This window comes from Acanthaster planci, linkage group LG10 (genome assembly GCF_054643075.1).
Source record: "Acanthaster planci isolate LZ-2023a linkage group LG10, COTS_SCS, whole genome shotgun sequence".
Classification (NCBI taxonomy): Eukaryota; Metazoa; Echinodermata; class Asteroidea; order Valvatida; family Acanthasteridae; genus Acanthaster; species Acanthaster planci.
The window spans coordinates 5,587,963-5,614,126 of record NC_141786.1 but is presented as its reverse complement, the minus strand read 5'-3'; the positions used below and the strand labels follow the sequence as shown (position 1 = coordinate 5,614,126).

At 39.9% G+C, this 26,164-nt stretch overlaps 2 protein-coding genes across 2 annotated transcripts; both read left to right on the top strand.

Annotated features, from left to right (window-relative positions):
* The first annotated feature begins 8,427 nt into the window (after positions 1–8,427).
* On the top strand, positions 8,428–13,636 carry LOC110980573 (uncharacterized). The gene is made up of 4 exons (XM_022237393.2): positions 8,428–8,530; positions 9,258–9,305; positions 11,197–11,373; positions 11,509–13,636. Exons 1-4 carry the CDS (start codon positions 8,527–8,529, stop codon positions 11,751–11,753), a joined length of 474 nt encoding a protein of 157 aa, XP_022093085.2. The 5' UTR covers positions 8,428–8,526; the 3' UTR covers positions 11,754–13,636.
* A 2,197-nt stretch (positions 13,637–15,833) lies between these two features.
* LOC147797698 (beta-3 adrenergic receptor-like) lies at positions 15,834–17,147 on the top strand. Its single transcript, XM_087142928.1, has one exon. The coding sequence runs from the start codon at positions 16,014–16,016 to the stop codon at positions 17,124–17,126; it is 1,113 nt and encodes a 370-aa protein (XP_086999054.1). The 5' UTR covers positions 15,834–16,013; the 3' UTR covers positions 17,127–17,147.
* Positions 17,148–26,164: the final 9,017 nt, after the last annotated feature.

Genomic DNA, 26,164 nt, shown 5'->3' with positions numbered 1-26,164 from the left:
GTTAATTAGTCGAAATTTTGGACGTGCCCTGTAGCCAACGTACCTGTAGAGATGATACGTTGTTCTGTTTTCCATGCCCGGCATTGACCAACCTCCATGATTGTAACATCCTGTGACAAATACTGGTACTCGGTCTCTTGATTGGCAGCGAAAGTTAAACAAGAATAGCCATCCGGTTTTGATTTGATAGGGTCATGTGCTCAAGTACGTGATACTACCTAGAAATTCTTTGAACAAATATTGTTTAAAAAGCGTGTTCAATTTTAAAGGATTCGAACTGGCCTCTTTTATATAACAGGTTTTGCCCTTACCCAACGTATATTAATATGCACTGTATGCTCAGTGCTTGTCCGAGAGCTTGTGAAAAAACCTCACAAGCTTACTCGGGTGGGACTCGAACCCACGACCTTCTGCTTACTAGTGCAGATGTCTTAACCACTCGACCACCGAGCTTGCCGGGGTCGGCTGGCCGGTCCGAGTCAAATGAAGCAGCGGGTACCGCGAACTATTTTCAAGATGTATTTTTGCGTTGGGAGATGTTAATTTTATATAACAGGTTTTGCCCTTACCCAACGTATATTAATAAGCACTGTATGCTCAGTGCTTGTCCGAGAGCTTGCGAAAAAAAAAACCTCACAAGCTTACTCGGGTGGGACTCGAACCCACGACCTCCTGCTTACTAGTGCAGATGTCTTAACCACTCGACCACCGAGCTCTCGGACAAGCACTGAGCAGACAGTGCTTATTAATATACGTCGGGTAAGGGCAAATCCTGTTATATAAAATTAACAATTATTACATCTTAAAAACTGGCCTCTTGTCGCTGGGAACTCTTGGACAGGTCAAGACGTGCTCTGCCAAGAATTATGGCTTGGACCACTATCCTAGAAGATTGTTTGTAAAATGTTTTCCTGCAGGACTCTGTCAAGTGCATAGTATTTATCAACCATACATATGTTAGGATCGAATGCAAAATAAATGCCTCCTTTTTTTCATTTTGTTTTGTTTTTGTTTTTTTGGTGTTTGGTTTTTTTTTACTTTTTACTTTTACCGCTCGCCATCAATACAAATTCTTTTATTGAACCTTCGGCCATCACGTTTTGAAAAGAAAAGGGAAGAAGGCAACGCCCAAACGGCATATCATTCAAATATTGAACAAAGAAGAAATGCTAACAAACAGGCTGTCGCTGTCCTCTTTACCAATGAGTGATGTGGACACAAAAATGTCGGAACCATGCAGGTAGCTGTCACGTTTACAGCATCTTATGCAGCATTGGGCGGGTAAATTTCGATGGTAAGCCTACCGACAAAACAGGAATCTCTAATGCCTTGTCATCAACTCAAAACCTTTGATTAAATCTTCGAAACTCATGTGCTTCAATTCAATACATCTTTATTAAGGTGTATTAACAGGGAAAGACCCAGATTTCAGGAAAGAGGCATTGCTGTCAAAAACTTGAAAGCACGGCGTAGTTGTGATTTTAATTTTTACCCTTTGTTGCCCAAATGAGAATAACGTTTTGGATGTATTTCTTGAAGCCACTCTAAAACCACGATTTTCAATCGGTGGAATTTTTGAGATAAGAAGATGTAAACCATGGATGCTGCATGCTAAGAAAGGACACCGAAAACCAACGATACGTACTTCGAATTTATTTTGAACTCTCTGACAGCCAAAATAGAGAAACGCGTAACGCAAAAAAATTATAAGGAAGTTTGTACTACACACGCCTCTCTCTCTCTCTCTCTCTCTCTCTCTCTCTCTCTCTCCCTCTCCCTCTCCCTCTCTCCTCTCTCTCTCTCTCCTCTCTCTCTCTCTCTCTCTCTCTCTCTCTCCTCTCTCTCTCTCTCTCTCTCTCTCTCTCTCTCTCTGTGAACGTGGTTTTGTAGGTTAAATGGAAACAAACATGACTAACTGAAGCACACCGTAAATTCAAAATGTTTCTCCATTACTTTTTCCAACGCCCGATTTTCTGGTACAAAACCAGTCGCAGACAAATCAACTTGTCGCCCCTTCGCAAACCCCGCCCAGCCCTCCCAACCGGGAAACAACACCAACCAACCATCCAGCAGACCCATGAAACTCTATCAGGGTCAGTGTTTAATTGGGAAAAGCTGCTGCTTGATCTTGGAACTGAGAAATCAACAGTGGTCGATTGCAAAATCGTAACAACGCCGAAGTCTAAGGGATCGAGTTTTGTATACACATAAATGGGGCTTCACAGGATTGTGAACCCAATTTATGTTCATAATATATGTATATATCACGCATAATGTATGCAGACGTAATCAAACTACCTGATAGTTACCACTGTGTACATCTTATTGGCATGATTATCCATGTGTGTATGCTGCATTTCAAGTCATTTGGGTACATTTTTGTTGAATTTGTTTTTCTTTTTCATTTCCACGCCAGAATAATATCGGGATTTAGGCTACTGGATTGGGGTCAAGTCTAGCACTCGAACTCATAGGCTGACACAATAAAGTAAACGGACACTGAGAGGGCAGAAACATGTCAGAAAGTATGAGGGTAGGCCTATGCAGAATGAACCTTGAAGTTTGAACAGTGATTAGTCAAAATGGCCAGGAGCAGCCTTTGTCGGTTACTGTGACATCTTCCATTTCCCACGTGTTCTGTTGCGTTCTGTTATCTTTGTTTTCTTCAATCTTGGCTCATGCTTTGTTGTCTTGCTTTTGTGTCTGCTATGTATGCACCAGCTCCTACAGGCAGTGTTACTGTTCTTGAAAAACTTCTATTTGATTCAGTTTATATCGCTGTGCCCATTTTGTTACAGTTAGACGAAAGCAAGACGGTCTGTAGTGGTTACGTCCAGGTAGTCTGGCACATTACAATTTGGGAACGTAATGAAATACTCGTAAAGTGTTACAATTCTCCCACATGGAAATCCACGCTTATACTTGTATATTCTGTACTTTATTTCTATATAAAAAAAGCAATTTCTGAATAGCAATTTTGCTTTGAACCCCATCTGTTCAAGTCTACAAAACACATCAATTTAAACCCTCATTTTCAAAACTAGCATTGGTATAGAGTAGGCCTACTAAAGTGAATAAGTCACGCACCGTTGTGTATGTAAAAGGCATTAGCGCGAGTACTCCGTTCGTTTGTACTACACTTCATGGTTCAAAATGGCTTATAATCTGTACCCCGTGACAGATTTGAAGCAAGGTGAGCAACAGAACCATTGTACCAATGTAGAGTGTCCATCTAGTGCAGTGCAGACATCAAAACAACTGAGTTTAAACTGGACTACAGAAGTATGGAATTGTAATAGAGGGCGTTTTGAATCCAGTTGATTTTCTAGAACATATGTGAAACTGTACAAAATTAATGCAAACTGCTGGCTGCCTGCAGTGACCTAAATTCAAATCACAAAATAAGGGTGGCTTGACGTTTCGATCATAGCAGAATCCTTTCCAAATGCTTTCTCGTTTCCTTTTGAGAAAGAGTTTTGCGGTTGCTATTCTATTGCTTTACGCTTTTACAATGTTATATGATTTTCTTACTCCGTGTCAACGGTGGTGGACGGAGGCACCGCCTTCCAAACGTTGCAGCATTGAAGCTGGGAAGGGGGTCTCCAAGATGCATTTTGATAAGCAGTAATTAGTTGTTTTGATTGGTATAAAATTTATACGTCGCAACCACATTATGAATTATTAATTGCTTAGTTTCTACCAACGCAAGCTTTCAGCTTTAGAGGGGAAATATTTCCTTGTGTCCTGTTTGCCATGTTATGCATTGCTATTTTGTGGGTGATCCGACAAAGTTTCCCATGGGGGTCCAATTGACAAGCTTAGGTATTATGGCATACCAGATCCCGTCCTGACTTGGGTGTTTCTGAGTAACAGTTAACGTTCATTTCCTGATTAGCAAGACAACCATATACACTGTAGTGGAAAGGAACAGGGTAAGTATACCACGGCCTGTCTTGTTTGTCGTCAAGTCACACAGCCCAGGCCTCGGGGTCTACCTCTTTGATGCTAAAATATTCAGAGAGGGGTCTTCCAAGGGGATGTCATACATGCTACTATGTGACCAAACTCGGTAGGTGGAAAACTCGCTCTTGAAATTTCACAAGACATTAGTGCAACACAAAAGAATCAGGAAGACAGCAGGAGATGTTAACAATATGCCATGGATGATTAGGATCAACATCAGTTAAGATTAGAGAAAGACGACTGTCATCGTGTACACAAAACAGGCAACTGCAGGCTCAGATCTTGTGTTGTCCCTATTTATTGCACTCGGCTCCAAGCTAAGTGGAAACCGAGGAAAACTGAAATGAAATAACATTTAAATACAAATAAATACATACACAAACAATTACACATACACAACAAACAGTTTCACAGTAAACATTGGGTTTGATAATGAAAATAAATATATACCATATAGAAATTAACACCAAAGCCATCACTTCATAAATTATGTAGAATTATGGAATCGCGAGATGTCTACGGGGGAAATGCCTATGGCCGGGTGTACACGGTGGGAATTGCAAAGGTCTTTCTCTGGGCTCACAGCATTCTGCTGAAATTACAGATTAATATAATTCACGGTAAAATGATTATTCCCCCCAAAACAACAAAATTCCTTAACTCAAAACTCGAGATTTAACCTATCCCCCCAAAACCTGACATCAAAATTTTACTGTATCCCCATACAACTAACATTACGAGGTGACTAAAACAAGTGTAAAGTACAGTGCAAAAACAAACATGGCGGCCAAATACGCGTGCAAGTACAACCGCAATGAGTACACATATAAACCAAAATACAAGAAACTGGTGCCACAAAGATATACTTCCAGATAACCTGATACATTAATAATCTACTTTGCAGTGCCTATAAATTTAAGAAACTTAAACTACTTACAGGAAGAAGGGTGCAAAGGACGGTAGTCCTTAGACAGCGAAGGCGTGGCAGCCTCTAAAACACCCGCCAAACCACGCTATATTTATAAGAACAAACTCGCATGGCGCATACGACAGAGGTCGCAATATGTATTAGCAATAGGCCAGGAAGGCAGAAACTATTCAACGCAAGACCTAGAAACATTCTAATGGTTACGTAATCAACTGAAAGGACAAAACTTATCGTTGGCGATAACGAAGACTTTTATTCTTCCTTGGTAGGAGTGGACACGTCCTTTGCTGTCAGGGACAAATTTGGTCCGATGTCTTTGGACACTCTCGATTTCCATGATGTGTTTCGTTTGACGTGGCGCCCACATCTGATCGGCATTATCAAGACAAACCTTTACACAAATTAGACGAGATATGATCGAGGTATTCAATACAATCACAATTTGGCATTACCAATGCTAAGAGTCACCATGTAAAAAGGTTTTGTTCGGAACGCTGCATGAACTATAGCTTTAAAAAGCGAACGCAATAAGTAATACTCACTGCTTTGGGCATATCACAGCTACGTATGCAGCAAGGTATGAGACGGAGAGAACCCCCCCTGCTTTGTGTTGGTCGTTGTCTCGCAGGAATCTGGGGAACTCCTTTCGGACATCTTGGGGGGATGTGTTAAGTAACAATAGTCTGGAATGTGTATAGGGATTGGACATGTGGGGGGGGGGGTACCCCTCGGTCTCATTTCTTGCTGGGTATACACAGTCACGTAAAGCAACTTTCTGTTGCTGCCATTGTTTTTGTTCTCTCTTCCTTCAGCGTTTAAGGGCTAAAGTGGTTGAAGGTTCAGGTCATGTTTGGCATATCTTTTACAAGGTAACATTTAGTCATTTCTGTAATCCGCCATTCAAAAACAAGGCCGAAACCTTTTGGCTATTATACCTGGAAAAATACAAGACAAGGCACCTCATTCGTGCTTAACCGCCGAATCTTTCCACAGAAAGTTTACGTTTTTAAATTTGAAAATTAACAACAGGGTGATAAATTGCCCAACTATAGAAATACGAGATTTATGTATATCAAGATTGTTACCACGTAACCGGATGGCGTATACAGAATTGAGTCTGCATTATCACATGATTGGCAAATGTCAAAGTGTCCTGACACACCCTTAACCCTATCTACATTTATCACACGATTAAAAACACTTCTTACTTCATATTCGTCAATAGGTTGTTGGTCCTGCCTGCCTGTCATTGCCTCTTGCTGCAACTGCGTTGAGCTGTTTGCCAATTTGTTAATTGTCCAACGGGTCAGGGTACAAAAGGGTTGCTATGTGCATTAATATATAAACTGTTTTCATTCGTTGCTATTTGTAGCGCATAAATAAACATTGCACCCCTTAATTTATGTGAAAAAAAATGCAGTAAAGTCCAATGACCTTGCTCGCTGAAACGAGGACGTCGTGTAACCACAACTAGTCGACCACTTGGGAACAAAATCATAACATCTATCGCGTGGTGTAATATGATAGGTGTGTCATCCAAAACTAACCCTTGCGACGTTGGCCGAGTGATTCCCTTTTCCATACAAATTGTGGGGAAAGGCGCATTTTATTCCCCTACAATTTCTCTTTTCAGATGTAATGAGTTTTTTGGAAGCTCGGATTTAATAGACAAAGTTAGAGTTACTTATCGTGTACGGAAATGCGGGTAACCAACACGTGATCTTTTTTTATCTATTTTTTTTTTCATGTGATGGTTCAGCAAATTATACTCAGTATTCAAAATGCCCCTCCAATCATAATCAATGTTTTGATTGTGCATTCAAGTAGAGCTCTGTGCCTTCAATTTTAAGGTAGATAAAACTTAACTTTCTTACCAGGCTATCTGTTATGATTCGCTTAATGAATGTCAGAGCCATGAAGATACATGTAAGTATACGTCAAACATCCCAGTGTGTGTTCATTTGATCACTCGTCGCTTGTCCCTTGAAGTGACCATTGTCAATTTTATGGACAATCGGGATATTTAGACCGTAAATAATGAAAGCTTTATTCTTTGAGATTTTTTAATTGATAAGTTTGCCCAATCGTTAGGAAATATTTCTCTTGCTGGTTGCCATAAATCACCTACTCGCTGTTTCCTAAGGACATGTTTTAAGATTTTAACCTTGTTTTATGCTCATTTTTGAAATATCTTTTGCTTAAACAAACTACCTCAAGTTGTAGGGACGAAAGTTTCACTTTCTTAAGCCGCCATTTTTGTTTATACTGAGATGATCTGAATTAAAATACGAAGGACTACAGAATTCTGCAATAAAATTCCATTTTTCCTACTTCGTATGTACATGTGCAACCTCTGGAGATAATTACGAATCCAAACGGAAGATAGGCCTATCTTTATTCTGTATAACAGAGTGAAAAATTTTATAAAATAGAGTGAAAAAGACAATGGTAGGCTGATGTTGATACAGTCGGAAGATGAACTGTGTATCAACATCTTGTTTGCTGCATACGTAATAGAATCAGACTCTAATAATCATAAAAGTCCGATTCTGCTACAACATTCCGAAGTCCAATGCGGCCAACTTCTGTTTCAAATTCCTATTGTCTACATGTTAATTCATTCTGACCATTTGAATCCTAAATAACTGCCCAAGAACAAAACAATTTACACTCTAAAAACTCCCGGGTCAGGTCTGACCTGGAAAGTGTCAGCAGATTTGACCTAGATTCTGGTTCCCAGGGCACTGACCCATTACGGATCAACATGATCCAGCCTTCTTGGTCAGAAAATTGTGACCCGGAAAAGGGTTCGTTTTTGTGTGAAAATTCAAAAGAGAACCATTCAACCCCCTACGTCCAATGGGCTAGGCTAGGCTTAGACCATTCAATTTCATGATGTGTTCAAATTCACGGATTTTTCTTGCGCAAATGCTTTAATTTCCGTCCATTTTGCGACGGTAGTTGATATGGATTAGAATTACTCTTTTCGAAAAAGACAAATTTCATCCGTACTTCCTGAATCGCACGGATTGATGTAGGTGCAAAAGGGAGTGACCAAAGATGATATAGAACTTGAGCTATAAAAGTTCACGACTTTTCGAGTTGAATGTGTGGCTAACAGTTCTATAGTGTGGAACAGTTACAGGTGCAATATTTGTTTGGAAAAAACACATCCTCAAAGTACGTATACTGGAAAATTCCGATCATAGGTATTTCTTACTCAACGGAAAACTACATGGTAATCTTTATGTGGTGTCACAGTGCCTCTTTACTACCATGTTATTCATCCGACACGGTGACCTAATTGGCTGTGACCTGACGAGTTAGTTCCAACATAAAACCATTTTTATTTCTCAAAACACCACGTGAAAACAATATTTGGGCTATGTTAGGGAAAATTCTGCCAAAGATAAAATTTTACTATGTTTGTTTGACCACATTTTTACCTTGTGCGTAAGGACAATGAGTGTTAGAAACGGGTGAGAGGAGGCGCGATAAGGAGCAAAGTACGCACTGCGAAAGTAGTTCTGGTTATGGCGCGTCCCTATAAAAGATCACTGCGAGTCCTTTGAACAACCTATTGCTGTAGAGAACTTGCACATCAAACAGAAGTCTAGACCATCGGACAAGCGAAAATGGGTGAGTTGTGCTGTTCTGAAATAACAGAGTAAGATTTCCTTCTCAAGACATGCCAACTTCATACAAGACTAGTGTTAGCTTACAACCTAATGAGATAATGATCATTTAACTCGCCTTGAAATTGTTTTCAGATGTTTACAGGAATGGCAGCATTCAAGCTTGCCTTTAGAACACGCAGGGGTGTGAATTCCGTAGGATAACAACCCCCCCTACTTTTTTAGTAATAGATATTATAGCTATCTGATCGGTCCCTACTCTTTGTAGAATAGAACGCATCACTTAAAGGTCATTTTCGATTTTCCCTCAGGCCAACACGCGCAACGAGCGACATTTACGTGTAGGTCGTGTGCATACGGAAAGATTCTAGCAGACAAATCAACATCATCTTTAGGTGTATGTAGATTTAGGCACTATCATCTCCCTTGAAGATGAGACAAATAACTCAATATGAAAATAAATATGTCTAATACTGTCTAACACTGGCACTGCACCAGTGCTGAATAAAATTGAGCAATAAAAAGAAACTGTGAAATGGAAAAAAAGTATTACAGAAAGGACGAATGTTCCGATTTATTCCCCCGTGTTCGTCACATTAGTTTTGAATTACCTGTAATACAGGTATTCTAATTTTGCAGTTGAATTCATACGTAGAAAGAAACCACTTTCATTTCTTTCCTTTAAGTTCCAATTACGGCACTGACCTTCATATTTTGTTCGTTTCTCCAAGGAGCGAGATTATTTGTGTTGTTTTTCGTCTTCATGGCAGCACAGAGGGGTAAGTTAGCTATTTTTCCGTCGACAATCAATCACTGCGGCGTCCATTTCCCTTTTAAATCTAATGGTTCTCATTTTCGACTGACCCTATCGTCGACCGACCCTTTTTATGCAGTCAATCCTGTCGACACGTTTTAACAGAAAAGGTTAAGACTAGACGGAACGTGTTTGAGCTACAAATAAGAGTTTCATTGGAAAATACTGATTGTTGATTTGATGACGTCAGGGAATGTGAGTCATGTCGTTGGCATTAAAGTTGTTCTCGTTATTGCAGTGTGTACAAAACAATTTGTATCTAACACGTGGTTTTCGTCCACTTTCGTGAGAATATGCCTTCAAATCTCGTACGTAAAAAAAAACTTCTCGAAGAGCCATAAGAGGGCGCTCTTTCATATTCTGACCCAGCAATTCCTACATAGGGTCCAGCATACAACTACGGACATTTTTCACCTTGACTGGGTAAAGCAGAACCCCTCCATGTTTAAGTTCTAGTCATATAGCTTGCATTTTTCTTTCCTTTTATCCTGGAAGTCGAAGTCATGGGACTTTTCCCTCGACATACCCGTAATGGTGGCCAAGATTTAATAGCCATGTCTCCAAATGTGGATGTGTTATCTTCATCGGTTGTAAAGTTTTAGTTGAAAATATTTCTTTATATTTTGAACTTTAATTGCTTGTAATGTTATACCTGATGACGTCCGGGTGATGACACAAATGCACAGACATCTTGAAAATTAACCTGATGTTATTACGAAGTTTCAAATAAATGTAGATGTACAAAAGTTTCAAGTAAATCTAGATTTATTAACTTTAGTAAGTCTTCATCATCTCTTTGACGTGTTCATCAGATTTCTACCGGGGGAGGGGGGTTAAAATTGAATGGTAGAGTAGGTGGCAATGCAGGGTTTTTTCACCACAGTCTGAAATAAAGCCCATAGGTGCCTGGATAGTGCTTGATGGTGCCTGGTCACCTAACAATAATGGAAAGGAGAAAGAAAAACAAACCGAGTAGTTTTTGTGGGCTCGCTGATCCCTGTCACCCCAGAGGAAAAGTCCTCTGTACAGAATATCTAAGAAAAACGTTCTTAACTTTAAGGAGGTTCAGTGCCTCCTCTGTCGTTCACAAATTTATATATCAACATTTGAAAAAGAGTAAACTTTGTCACAAGACTTTTTCTATTCAGAATTTAATAGGTAGACGGGATTTAAGTGTTTCTTATTCTGAGTGCCGTATCCCACAAAATACCACAGAACAGGGAAAAGAGTGCCATCTGTTGAAAACTGGGGTCAGAGTATAACGTTTTTAACCCAAGGACCCTAAGATAAACTGTAAAAACAATGATACTGTATGAATTTCTTCATTTTGTACGTTTTTCAAAAATTTGGATAATGTTCGTTTTGGAATACATGGGGTATTTTTCAGTTATTTAATTTTTCTTACATTTCCATTTCGTTACGAAAGCTTGAATAAAACCGAATAGGTTGATTACAGTGACGTATAGGGGAAGGGCCACAGACTAGCCGAGGAGTCTCTTACAGATTAAAAGAGGGACGTTTATATCCATGCCAGACTTGGAATGATCCGTTGTTGAAGCTGTATAAAGGAATTTCAAATCGAAATTCAAGGGAATGGTTTACTTTGATATTGTCATTATTCATTCATTAACTCTCACTTTGGTCTTACATGTATACTTTATCCCACATTATAGTCATGTTAAGAAGTTGCCCTGTCTGATAAACGGTGATGTTTTCTTCAAAGGTATGCACATGAAATGCACTGCTGAAACACTCAGACGGTATAAGGGTAAATGTCAAAGCCTTTTAGGGTTGGTAGTTTTAGGGCTTTTGGGGCGACAGGCAATCATCACCTTCGTTTTCTTTCTGTTTTGCAGCTGGGGCAATAAAATGCTACCTGTGTGCAAGCTTCCAAATATCAGGTATTCCCTATCCCAACGACGGCAATGCCGACTGCGCTAATTTTCCACCCAGTACTTACAAAGCCAATGTAACCTGTGACACGTTGATTGGTCCTTCAACACTGTGTGCCACAATTGCCGGAACACTTAAGGGTAAGAGTTATGTTAACACAATGATCATCGCATATTTTTTGGAATGGGGTCATTCAGTGAGATGACAACCACAGAGATAGCACGTGGTTACAGTGTTACAATGAGACTGAATTTTGTGATTTCCATACCCAACAGGTCCAGTACCGATCGATGATGGAACACTCAGGGCGTGTGCCCCGGGGACATTGACGGAACCGCAGTGTTTTATGGGTGAGGACGCGACAAAGGTGATCAAGCAGCATTTTGCCCTTCCACAAGGAAGTACCTTCGACGGGTCAGTCTGCCTCTGCAAAGGGGATTATTGCAACGGCGTCAGTGCAGTCCGCCCTCTGGCGGCTGTAATCGCCTTAGTCCTTGCCACTAAGCAGTTCCTCGTCTAGAAGCCAGTCGCTCCCTGTAACCGAGCGGGCGCATTAAGGCGGAAAGATCCGGGGAGGCCATCCAGCAGTCTCTACCAATTGTTCTTCATATCAATTACACCCTTAATAGGATTATCATTCTCTTGTTTATGTTTGAATGTCGTAGAAGCTATTACAAAATCTAAAGAAACATGTTTTGTTGATCATATTATTTGTTTTAACCCTATGAGATCTAAATGACTTTTTGAGTGTACCGAGTATTTTTTGCATAAACAATGATGTTTTTGGAAAGGGAAGGGAAAATGTGTCACTGTCCATTGACATCGAGATGAAGAAAATACATGCAGGGTTATTACAGAATGTGTTAGGCACGAAACTGAGTTTTATGCTCAAATGGCAATGACAGTATGCTTGGAAGTCATTTCGTTCTTGTCAGATGCTTCACATGTCTTATGTTTTTAGTACAGTTTATTATGAATTTTCAGTTTCATTTGAAGACGAATTGATATAGTATCTATTTGTGGTATTCATCGAGCCCAGACTTTCCCCCTAACATATGATACTGTTTTAAGATACCAATATTGACTCCTTTATCTCGTGGTATGGTAAAAATAGCCTCCCAGGGTGATCTATGGAGCTTTTTTCCCTTACCAGAGGGAAACTAGAATGACCTTGGGGTCCCACTTTTACCGCACCACGAGATAAACCAGTCAATATTTGTTTTATAATTAACACTTTCCCCACAGCATTAGCTTGATTTATGAGATAACTGGTCAATTTGATCTGAGTACATATAAAAGGTACGTTGATTGAGAAATAAATTTAAATGTACCAGCACTTTTCCAAGCAACATCTTCACAAAATAGTTGAACCCATCTGTGTAACACTAGCACTTTGATTGCGCCTAACTCGCAGCAGGCAACGAACACATCACTGCATGCGTGTGCATACCAATGCCGTTGGTCATGCGTATAGTTTTTTGGTTGCTAAAGGTTTAATTTTTTATTCAGCCGTGAAAAACAAGATAGGAAAATAGTGGATGCCATGTGGCTAGCTCTAGGCCAATCAAGGTACAGGATCTGTGGGTAAGGTGTTATAATTTAATTTCTGGCAGTAATTATTTGAGCGCGTTTTACTATTCTTCTCCAGTTTTGAAGTGTTTTGTTTTTACTTCTGACGGCAGTTTACTATTGTTTATTTCATGATCACACGCTGTTAAAATTTCTCTCTTTCCCTGCAGTGTTGCTGTTCCTTTACACATATACTTGTATCAGTCGTTTCTTTACGATTTAAATTCCAATTTCTTTTCTTTTTTACGTGTTTTATGCAACAATTGGCCCCTTGAAAAGAAACTGTGTTTGAAAAGGTTATCTCGACTGTATAAAAAGTTCCCAATTACTGCTCATTCATGCTGCATAACCGATTCGTTAACGATTAAAGCGATGGGAAGGACTAAGGACAATATCATGGACTCCAGTTACTTGCTACAAGACCCTAAATGAATAATTGGCAAGCTGCCAAGAACTGATACCTCTGGGATAGCGGACAGTTTACAGAGGCTTAATGAAGCAGACGAGTGATCATTACCGGAGCGAACATTTGGAGACGTTGGGAAAGAATTTAGCCTCTAGGTGAAGTCATATATCAAGATCGTTTACGGAAGTTTTAACTTATTCAGAACACCATACGCCATTTCATCATCGACGTATCAAGGACTGCTGAAGAACGATGCCCATTGTATTGGGATATTCATAAAAGGTGTCAGATGAAATGTTTGGACTCCCTGAATTTTGTTCATGTGCCAATTGTGGGATATAAGTAAAATGGCTTAACTGGCCACTTGCAAACGAGTTTCTTCGTTATGGCTAATATAATAAAGTGCATGAAATGGACGAGAAAGTAAAGTGTTTATTTCATTTCATTCTGTTGACGTGTGCTGGGGAAAACACTTTTCATAAAATAATCATTGCTGTGGTGATCTTTTACAATAGTGTAAAATGAGGGTTTTAGCAATCGTTTTTATTTACTTGCTGTCCCCCAAAATTAGAAATGCAAGCCTATTAAAGGGGTTTTTTGCCTGACGGGGGTGCTGGGTCTGACCCAGCATGTTTCAATTTCCAGTTCATAACAAAATGAAATAAAGATTCTCTTGAAAATGTCTTTGATCTTAAACACAAAGCTATTCGACTGATAGGTCGCAATCTTGATGACTCCTTTTTACTGAGGTAACTTTTTCTATTCTATACAAGTACCAGGATATCAACCAAAGCTGGTTTCATATTCTCGAATGAACTTCCCACAGAGGTTTGCGTGACCCAGTGAGGCAATATGGCCGAGCAGAGAGTTTATTGTGGAATTAATGTCTGAAAAAATTTAGATTTTTAGAGCTTCAGTTATGTTGGAATTCATAGGGGAAAACATCGCAATGCAGCAAATGAGATAGGGTGAAATACGTACGATTTTGTTTTAAAATTTAGGGTAGGGCTACAAAAAGACTCAATACCTATCTAATTAAATAGCCACATTTCTAAATACCTGCACAATTTCTGTCCTGCACTATGGAGGAATTGATTTCTTTAAATATTTTGATTTTTTGAGCTTTGGTTATATTGGAGTTCATAGGGAAAAACATCGGATTCAATTGAATGCTATAGGTTCAAATATGTTCGAATTTCTAAAGTTTAGGTTAGGGCTACAAAAAGACTTTATATCTGTTCAACTAAATAGCCAAATTTCTAAATACTTGCACGATTTGAGTCTTGAATTATTGAGGAATTGATTTAATTCGTTAAAAGAATCAGCAATTCGTTATTACAATCTAGTAATTCGTTATTTCGAATTAGTAATTCGTTGAAACGAATTAGTAATTCGTTATGCCCATTCAGTTTGGTTTGTGACAGCACTGAAGATAGTGTATACTGCCAATGAACCCCGTGCTGGACAATGAGAGGGCACGATTTTCCCATCAATGGAGGCTCGTTTGGTAGGAACTTCACTTTTCTGGATCACTAACGACTATAGATGAAAAACACGCGTTGCGTGCACGTCACCACTAACAAAACGAACACCCCAGACCAGCAATCGCTCGTCGCCCTGCGATTGAATAGGGCGTTAGGAAGAGCTGATAGCCTTGTACATATTTTAGAGAAGGAAATACGTCACATGGGGTCACAGCTAACGAAGCATACAGCATTGGGGGTAAATTTCTACCAGGCGGGCGAGCTCGCTCAATGCATTACACAATCGGCGGTTGTCGATTCGATATTTTTTTTCCTTATTGCTGAAAATATTCTCACTGCATTTTATTTGTTGAAAAAATAGATCAAGTTAATCAATGATTTGAAATATATCGCCAAAAGACACGTGATCAGTGATACTAAGTGACAAGATAAACTACCACACTATGATTGTACCAAAGCCATGTTTCATCATATAGCCGTTACTTTGCCCGTGCTAAAGCATTGCCATTGGTGAACCGAAAATTAATCAATCAGTAACAATTCGATAACATGAAGTGATAACCTCGCTGTCAAAGGTCACAATAATATGTAGCCAATCACAGTGCAAAGCTATCAGTCCTTCCCAGCGAGCGACCAGCATGGCTCTTCTCAACCGGGGGGGGTCCTGCTCCAGGCGGACTCACAGATAAAGGGGAAGTTGTACATGTATGGCCACCATACGTAAATGATTTCATGAAGAGTGCAGTTCAGTGACGAATCCAGGTCTTGGATGAGGGTGAACTGGAGTTGTTTCTAAAAACGACTGTCCAAATTTTCCTCCTTTAAAAACATCGTTCCTGCCTCCCTCCCCCTCCCTAGCCTTTTGTCAAGGCCTTCGCGGCTGTGTTTATGTGTAACTTCAAAGCGGCTGGACCGGAGACCACATGCACGAGTGGCTCAGCCACGAGGCCTTTTCCAACTTGTCAGGAATTCTTTATGTTTTCTTTATGTTTTCGATTTTAGCTACCCGAAATATCTCAACCAATCATAAGCGAGGGTGTCAGCACACATTAACCTATTATGCAAATTGAGAGTACAGTATACTTAAAATGGCGAGCGTGTCAAGTGTGTCGGCGGCCGTGAGTGCAGGTCAGTTGTCTGAGCAGCATTTGGACAGTTCTTAGAATATGCTGCTATTTCACCTTGCCGAGTTTAAACCGTTGCAGCGTGATTTCATTTGTACAGCACACGGGAACAGTACTGTAAAGAGCCCAACAGTTGATAAACCCATAACCTGAAAAGAAAGTGGTGTTTAAAACTTTGCCATCAAACTTTGATTGATATGGAAAAGCAGATGTCACATTTCAGGTTGTCGACTGAAGCCAGTTCGATACAAAGCGTATATGATTCATATGATGAAAAGCGGTTGCTGGCAGCTTTGTTGAGCTTCATCTCTTTTACCGGTGTGATCGGCAACAGCGTTGTCCTGTTGGCCCCGGTTCTCTCCCGTAAACCTCGCACTCCTACTAACGTGTTTGTGGTCAACCTAGCTATAGCGGACATCAGCATGTGTCTGAGTATGCCCGTGATGATATTGGCCCTGCTTAGCGAAAACAGGGAGAAGCTGAATATTTCGGAACAACTCTGCGCTTTCCAGGGCTTCATACTTGTCGTTTGTAGTGGCTGTAGCATGAATAACATCGCATCAATCGCTGTCCACCGCGCTCTGATCACCAGCCGAAAGAACCAAAGTCATCTCAGATGGTTATTCGACCGTCGCTGCCTGGCAGCCACCGTCACTACAACCTGGCTGATTCCTCTTACTGTCAGCCTCCTGCCCATTCTATCTGAATTTGGAGCGTATGAGTACGATGATAAACTAAGTTCTTGTTCCTTCAACCCTACTGCCCCGGGCTCTGGTGTATTCTCCAAGATCATGATGGTAGTCTTCTACCCTGTGCAGCTCCTTGCCGTCCTCGTCAGCAGTGTATACGTCGGGTTGAGGGTGAAAAGGCACAAAGAGAGAATCGGAGCTGCTCCACCGCAGCAGGGCCTGGCTGTAGTCGGGGGTGCCATGAGGCTACCGGGAAGATTAGGCCAGCATCGGCAGTGTCGCTCATCGGACCAGTGCACTCCAAATCGGCGCATTCGTCCACTCAGGCTTCCATTCCGTCGAAACATCCACGTAACGCTCAGTTTATTGCTAGTTGTCTTCTTCTTCGTGATGTGTTGCGCACCTTACTTGATAACTGTCGCAGTCCTCAAGGACAGAATCAACAAATTTGTCCCCTTTTTAGGCCTACTTCTTTTCTCCAATAGCTGTATAAACCCTGTTATTTACACGGCCCGACACCCGGACTTTAAACATGTGTGCCGCTGCATCATGCTTTGCAGACTCTCAAAGATACCAAGAAAATCATCTTTTCTCAAGCGCTTGCTCGGATTTGGAGAGTAAATATTAAGTTAAGATTATGGAGAAACGACGAAAAGGTGGAGATTCTTTGATTCAAATAAAAGAAGCTCGGACTTAAACCACGTCCTTCCCTCCACTATTATTGTCTATATCGTAGAAAAGAACAAAAAGGCTTTCCTGATGCTTTGAAAGAGCAGCGAGATGAATTTCATCATTTGTCCAGCGTTGGCTGGTTATGTACGTTTGCATGTACATAAAAGCTTCATTCCTGTCCCAACCCGTTGAGCAACTCCTCGGCTGGGTGCACAACTAGTTTTCCTTCACAAGCACAGTAGATGATTTACACGAAGCTACACAGACATGCAGTCGACGCCATCAGTGTATTGCATGGCACACACTGTCTTACGGTTCAAATGGATTTCTATCTATATGTTAGTTGCGGTAATATGCTTATTTAAAGTTAGCAAAAACTATCGATATGACTGTACGGAGCTGGAGACCTTTTTCACCACCAACGAGCAAGTTTCTAGAGTGACTGATTTAGAACAACAGTTTACTTTCTCTTCAAATGAAGATTACGTTTACAACCTTGGAAGTGCGTACTTACTCTTTGAAACCCCTCAGTTACCAAAGGGAATTCTTTCGTTTGGAAATACATGCATTTGGAATATCATCTCATTCATCTGGGAAGTATCATACCTAAGTTTCTAAACAATTAATCTGTTCTACAAAATTTTGCATGAATTATGATTGTAGAAGTTGTTTTTAAAAATTGTTTAATAACAGAGAAAGAGTTAAAGCTCTTTAAAAATTAACCGAAAGTAGAGTGGCTAAATGTGAATTTTAAAATGAATACACAAAGAAAAATGATAACAATACTACAAAATATGCCTAACCATTAGAATGTAAATCTAACATAAAATGAAAAGCAATTGATGAAATACAACTAAAATGGAAGGGATACATAAAAATGAACCTAAAATGGAAAAGGTATGTACAAGTTAAGGAGACACGTTAAAACATTACATGTTAAGTAGTACAACGTAAGGAGCGGCTCACTTTAATTGAAAATCGCTAATCTCATCAAAAATGTCACCGCGTCAAATCTAAAAATTTGAGTGTTAACCGCACTGGACGTCTAAAACAATCTACTTTATTTGGCACAGCGTTTTTCACCGTGTGTGACGTTGTAATTTGTCACAAGTGCTTTTTCTGTGTCTATTAACGTGAGTTTGCTCTGTCAGTTTTTGAAGAATGTCCAAACTGTACATTTTAAAAACTGTATATTCTTAAGACAATCGACACTTTATCGAATAAGATGACGTCACAAGAGTGGTTTAAGATGTATGTTAAGATGTGAAGTGATGATAAACTATGGCAATGTTGGGTAACTGTTTCCTGAATACATTAAAATTAATACTTACATAATATGCTTTGTTTTTGTATTTGTTATGGTAAGTTCTTATTCAAAATTACACAATGATGAATATCCTTGCATTCATAAATTTGATAAAATTGTGCTCTATGACACTTGTTGATGAAATTCGGCTGCGACACGTCTAATACGTTCGTTTGTAATATTAATAACTCACTTGAATGTTGAAATAAACTGCGCGCGGATCCGTACTTACATGAGGATATTTGATTGGATGCAAAAGAAATTGAAGCTTCAAATAATTGGTCACCGCTGTGCAGCCATTATGGGAGTTGGCCATACCAGATGGTACCACTCCATCCAGCTCACTCTTCTTGCGGTGGCCCCATTGAGTTAATAGCCTGCATTTAAAGTGATTCGGCTTTATATTGCCTCCGCTTCGGGCACTCAGTCACTATTTCTTGAAACAGTCTTGTACTGGATAAATCGTACAGGAAAAGTTTGAGTCGGCAAAACCCCTCCTCTACCCTGTTCATTGCCAACTCTTTGCAAGCACGTCCATTAATATATTATCTTTCTTTGCAGAGTGGCTCGTATTCTGTTGGGTTCGAAACCGCTGATTCTAGAGGGTTGTGAAAGTGATGGTTTGCTTTATTGCCACCAACATTTTAGCGGGGCGAAAAAGGGATTTTCCCCTATTTTGTTTTTCCTTCAATGCTTTTCGAGGGGCCGGGGGTTTCGTCTTTCTTATAATCTGCAAAGGTCGTGGACGCTGGAGGAGCAGAAGGGAGTTCATTCGAGGATTACGAAGAGGCCTCGGCAATTCTATCAATAAACTTGTTGCTTGTATCTTTGTTTTATGCTTATGTCACGAGGCGGGTCCCCAGTGAACCTTAGGGTGGTCAGGTTCACCTTCGTAAAGAGGTATTGAGCATCATCCAGCAGAAAATGTACCACCAGGGTACAGTTGCCCACCAGAAATTCATTTTTATGAATTCCAGATCAGGAAGACAAAATAAAAAAAAGTGTCAACTGTAGACAATAAAATATGTTTTAAAATTTTTATAATACTCGCTTTGTGGTTGTTATACAATACAGGTTGCATCCACATTTTAGATACATAAATCCATGAGCTGTCACAAAGACAATTACTACATATATATTATCTAATCCACAAGGGCCAATACATGTGTGTATGATTGACATGATATAATTGGCTGACTGATCATGTTCATATTTGCAAGTACATGTACATAAAAAGACACCAGCCTTACCCCGATGTACTATGTAGTGTAAATGGTGAGTGCCTCTTTCCTTGTGCAGTACCAATAATTAGAAGGCACCAGACGAGGAAATGGCTATGGGGTTAAATACAAAAACAAAACCATCTTGACAACTCATAAGAATATGCAATTTAAGTACAGGGGCAGCGCGTCCAGTAATTACGACCCATGTACACAGTTGAGCTCAGCGCACGACCCGTACTACACGGCACATTATGCTTTACATGTACTGTACATGTATAGTAAGTTACGCTGCCATGGTCTAATGCAACGCAGCACTGTGTTTTCGATGTCTACATACAAAAAGGCCATTTTACTTCAAAAAGAAACTCTGACCACTCAGCAAATGTCACTCGACCTGAGCCGCAAGAACAGATCAGACTGAAAGCCACACAGATCAATGTCTTCCATGAACTTGGCAGGACAAGCTCAATGGCAGAAATGCGAATGACTTACCCCCTAAATCCTGGGAAAAGAGAGTAATTTGTGATGCCGTTGTCATCTAGGCAGCAACAAGACAAGAGAGCGCGAAACCACGTGCGTGCTATTCTAGTGTTGGGTGCCACCCCCTCATTGTTCGCAAAACCCAATTAAAAATATCTCTATCGTCTAAATTATTCAGATAACGGTGACAACAGTGATTTTACACTAATGAGGTAAGTGGACAGTCCAACTCTTGCACGAACGATATTTGAGACTATTCAAAAAGAACCCAGTAGTTGTAATAGCAAGTACTATGAAACAAACAGCCACTGAATATTCATGACCTCTATGAATGAATTACTGTTACTTCAACTGGACGGCTGCTAAAACTCATATCCCTACACTTATATTTGTACTGAGTTACGGTTCATCGGCTTCAGGCAAGAATAAATAATTATTTTGTTATGTTCAATATACACGGTTGCTCAGAGCGCAAGGATAGAATATATGCACGTGCTGACCAGCCTCCAAATCCGGTTTGGGGGTCTCTTTTTCATGCAGGGATTAAACACGCCAGAATTAGACCTTTCATCTCAAGTTTATTAGAACTATTCTAATTCTTTTTACTTTTGTCCTAGCATCTAGAACTGGACTCTCGAAATGCGCAGTGAAGTAACCCTCATTTTGTGATATGGTATTTGCCTGTAATACTATTAAATGCAAAAATGACATTTTGTCTTGTATTTGAAATTGGTATTAAATGATATATTGACCACGGAAACTGTATTGTAATTACATTTCTCTTGGTTCCTTGAAACTAACATTTCATGAAATGGATATCCTCACCTTTAAACTGGTTATTTCAACGCAGACAAAAACATGTCGTCTGAGATCACGTCTGCCTGTCCAAAACCAACAGTTTGCCAAAAGACCACGGCCAGGCAATCCAAAGCGAAGATAAGGCTGAATAAACAACTTAGACAGACACTATGGTTAGGATTACAAATGGGATCCCAGAATCATCGGTAAATTCTGTTCTGAAAGGGGGCCAGTAGGGTAATACAAGTGGGTACACCCAAAAAACTAATTTATATGAATGGTCAAGAGACGAACGTGGTATAAAAGTGTTCTTATGGGCGTGTGGGCATGCATACTAGTGTTGTTGTTGTTTTTTCGTTTTGTTTTGTTTTGGGGGTTTTTTTTGGGGGGGTGGCTTTTTTTTCTTATTGTTGCCGTACTTGGTAACCTAATTTCACACGACATTCAAAATGTGTAGGCCTACACTTCATTTCTATCAGTTTGACAATACTTCCAAAGTCACAACGTTTAGTTTTCACACCCACACGTTCATTTATCTGGTTTCTTCAAATAACAACACCAAATGGTAATTTGTCAAACTCTTCGGAGGTGCTTATCTTGTATGTGGTCCCTAATATGTGTGGTTTGGGTTCCGAGGTCATCGACACGTACATTTGCTGAGCGATCTTCTCGTTTCTTTTCTTTTCTCTTCTTTTTCCACCTTTCACTCTACTCAACACCCCTGGGAAACATGGTCCAATCACAAAAGGGAAAACGCACAATGCACTTTGTAATCCTAAAGGTCTTTCCAAACAAAAGCGTACTCTGACCAATTTTCCCTTTTACTGTCGTATTTGTTTAAAGCACGATTCCCCCTCCACATCCCCCAAGGTGCTTTGAAAGTGCTTTTCATCACGTACACCGATGAGTTTTGCTATTTCATTGTGAAATTAAAAACGGCCTGCAGGACCCATGCAGCTTTGCCACGATAGGCTATTCAAGATTCGGCTGTAGAAGGGGCAGATGATGCCGGTGATGCTCCCTACCGACCTCTTTAACCAAAAGCTCAAATATTCATTTAGTATGTATTACACCTCAGCTGGTTGTTCGACAGGTCATCGCCACATTATCCTTGCTCACTCGGTCCTTAAATTTGCTGTCAGATTTTTGCCGATTGTGTCTTATTCCTGCTCGTACAAATATACTAATCCTTCAAGCCCACCAACCCTTGCTATTCTCCTATATTTTAACTAACTGAATAAAGCCAAAGGACTACCAATAAACCTTTACAATGAGATATATCGAGAATTAACACTCTAAAATCTGAAGTGTTAAATTTAACTTAATAAATGTTAAAGTCCACACTTTCTATGAGTTTGGTCAGTGACCACTCTTTACTTATTGATTCAACACTTTTTAAAATGTTACGAATTCCAACACTTGTAAAATGTTACAAAAGTGTCAATCCATTATGTAACATTTAAAAGGTGTTGCAAAAATGATGGGGTCCAACACTTCAGAAATCTTAAATATCTAATATATCACCTTTTTACCAGTTGGGTAGTATCGGAAAAATGTTGGGCCAAAAAACCTTGAAAATGTTGGAACCAACTCTTTATCATACCTTGATGAGTTGCGTAGACCTAATGTTTGATAAATGGTGTGAACAATCCCTTTGGAAATGTCGCAACAACTGGAAAAGTTTGAATGCAACTCTTCAAAAATGCTGGGGAAAATGTGGGTGGTTATTCCAAAGAAAACGAATTAAGCGCCATTTTGTCCCTCATCTGAATTTAACCTTCTCATGGTTGCCTCCAGCCAGTTTCTATAGGTTTTGCTTGACTAAAATAATGCAATGAGTCAGGACATTTATGGAGACCTGGTACTTTGTTTTTTGGCTCTTAAATGTTCACTAATTGTATTGCGTTGATAATTATTCCAATGGTGTATATCTCATTTTGAAATGAAACCCTTCATAATAATGACGTGGTTCTTGAGACTGTTGTGTTGATTCATATTCGACTGACTGATCGGGTGCCATTTTGATTGTTGAGAAAAATGTAAGTAAGTATGGATTTATTTCATCAGTAAGTGTACCAAAAACGTATTACTGATGTCACTTTAGTTCTATTTAGTTCTCTAAAAAAAGCAGAGTTTGTATTAATGTTTATTTAAATATATGACTGTTTTGTCAAATAATAAAGTTAGCATTACTTCAGTGATGATTCAGCTTCCAGTGGCGCCTTGGACTGGGACCGTTGAGAATGGCCAGCCTAATGAGAAATTGTGCGTAATGAGAGGAGCGGCGAGATGGAGTGTGTGCGTGAAGGTCTCACGTGGTTGAGGCAACTTTATGAGCATCATTTACGACCCACAACGTTTAATTAAAAAGCTTGGATCAATATTAGCTGATATTTTGACCTTAAAATGTGATTTGGATTATTTTACAATTTAAATGTCAGGATCCCATTCTTCTAGGATGGTATATACTGTATATACTCTTATACTCTTATGTAATACCGAAATTGGTCCTTAATTTAAAAGTTCCTTGAAATCTCCTTATGCCGTCCGTTCTTGTATGGTTAAAGCCAGTGCCCATTATCCGTGGCATGTGGCTTCAGGGCGTTGGCTCCGAAAGACATAATGTCAAATATTTTTTGTAGTCACCATGAATTGAATTTTTGGAAGCTGAGTTCACGTCTCTTGTGTTAATTTTTCTTTCGTTTTTCTTGTTCGTCTTCCTTCTCTGCATGAGTTTGCGTTCTTTACTCCTTGGTTTCTCTAAAATTCCCACATCTATAAGCCTTCATGACACAAAGTATGAACCTGTCTACATGTTATATGTGAACTATTGTCTCTGTCCAACAAGCCAACCGGGAATACTGTGCACACTGAAAAAAAAAACTCTGTTGTTACAATGAGATGACCACACCACAGGGTGTTACTTTAACGCCGCTGGTGTTACTTTGCACACCTATAGTTTAATAATGCATGGGAGGGTGTTAAACTAACAGCAACATGTTTAACACCAGTGGAAAGTGTTGGTGTATGTCAAATTCAACACCTCAGTTTTTGCTGTGTAATCTACCTTATATTTACCTCCTGCCCAATCTCTCTCTGCTCTTTTCCCTGTAAGCATTACTGTACGCGTTGGTCCATTTCCGGCATAATCACCCTTTACCTAATACCTTTAGGGCACAGACACCAGCTGGAAAAGTTGTCGTCTAATCAGCTAATCCAATATTTCTTTACCCTCCTGCCCCACTGCTGATATTGAAGCTAACCCTGCGTTTGTTGGCAAGCAAATCATCGTTTTCAGAGAACGAATCGGAGATCCAGACCAGCATCGGAATTGGCATTGGAGGCGGCCTCGTCACGTATATAATCACTCTTCTGTCGCGGTTCCGTTCACGATGGGCTACAGACGATCCGAAAAAAAATGTATGCTAAATGGGTTTTAAGGTTGTGGTGAAGAATTTCAGATTCATTGCATGAAGTCGTAAAGTAAACTTTATGTCCTGTCAAATGTCTCATACGACGAATTTATGCGATTCACACGGCGTTGATTATCATTCATGTTTGTCATATCCGGACAAAAAAAAATAGTCCTACATATGACTGGATCGTCTCATACAACTGATGTTGAGTTCAGCGACTTTAGGCTCTTTGCACTTTAAAATTTCTGACATGATGATATGGTCTTGTGACTAGCTGGCTTTGACGACTGAGCAGTTGTAATTAAAAAAAAATCATTAGTGACACAAATGGTCCAGCAGTGGCAGATGCTTCCGTTAAATCACGGGGGTGGTAATTTGGAGAATGTACCAAGGGCGTCTGGCCTTGGTTTCGTCCAGGAGAAGGGGAAAGGCAGGGATTGAGGCTTATCAGGACGTGGTATAGCACAATACACAAAGGCAAATTGGACGTGCCCTGTTTGTACCTTTTGCAGGACAGGGGTTGATCCAGGGGGTTTTGCTTAGGAAAGTCTGTAAAATCGTTGTTCGTGAAAGGGGTGTTACTACATGTAATTGTCGCCATTGGTGAAGCTACTCAGTCTCTTTGTATTGTCCGTAATCATACACACCAAATAAAACCCCTAAATGGTGTGTGCTTTTAAATGGGCCTCACAACCTTTTAATTAGATGCCTAGGCCTCTGATAAAAAAGGCAAAGAATGCAAACCCCCTCTGGATTCGCACCTGCAGAGAATTGAAGGCACACACGTAGTCCAATGTGTATATGGGCCGTGCCCCCCTCAAAACTATACCTTTTTTGTTGGTGTCTTTTCAGATTCTAAGACACATTTTGGATGCTAAAAGGGATAACACCCTGGTGCTCTGGAGATATCCAAGATAGCAGCCAATACCGCCGCCAAAAGAGTCAAAAATGAAAAAGACAAAAACGACTTCAAAATGATACAAGCATAAATAATATTGGTAGATGTATTTTATTTTATTCTAACAAACTTTTTCTGGTGTCCTTTGCAAGACGAAGACCAAAGTGGCTGCCAAAACTGGACAAAGTCCAGGAAAAATGATGTAAATGGCACTAAGAATAACTGCTAAAATGAAATGATGTTGTATACAGGGTGCACATAAAAACTATACCTAGATAAAAATTACTGTAATGGCAAAACTAATTTATATATGGGAAAGAGAAATATATCTCTAGAAAGGGCAGAATGCCCTCTTTGCAACGGTATACAGCTTGTGATGTTATTGACACAGATGAGTGAACAAACTAGACCGATGTTAAGGGTACTAAAATCGGCACTGTGACAAGTTTGCATATGTGGTTAACAAGGCTAGACAATGCAAGTGTGGAGAAAACCAAATGCAAGAAGTAGATTTCGTAACTGGTGTCTATTCCCCAACCGCCTACCAAATGTGCAGTCAGAGATGGATTACATCTCAGCCGACCGCCTTTTTCTTTCATAAAATTTGTGCACATTAAACCCTATGAACCTCGATCTGGACCAAAGGAGGGTGCAATGCTCTCAACAACAGAGGTGCCTTTGGTCAGAATTTAACTTTGCTGGTTTACAAACGAGTAGGAAATGAACTCCTGACAAATATGGCTCTTTTCAACCACTGAGGGGTTTTCTGATCGAAGCAGATATGGAGTGGTCCCCAACCCTATCGGTATTAAACGTATGCGATTAACCCTGTCAATTTCGATGCTGAGCATTTTAGTGTTTACCAG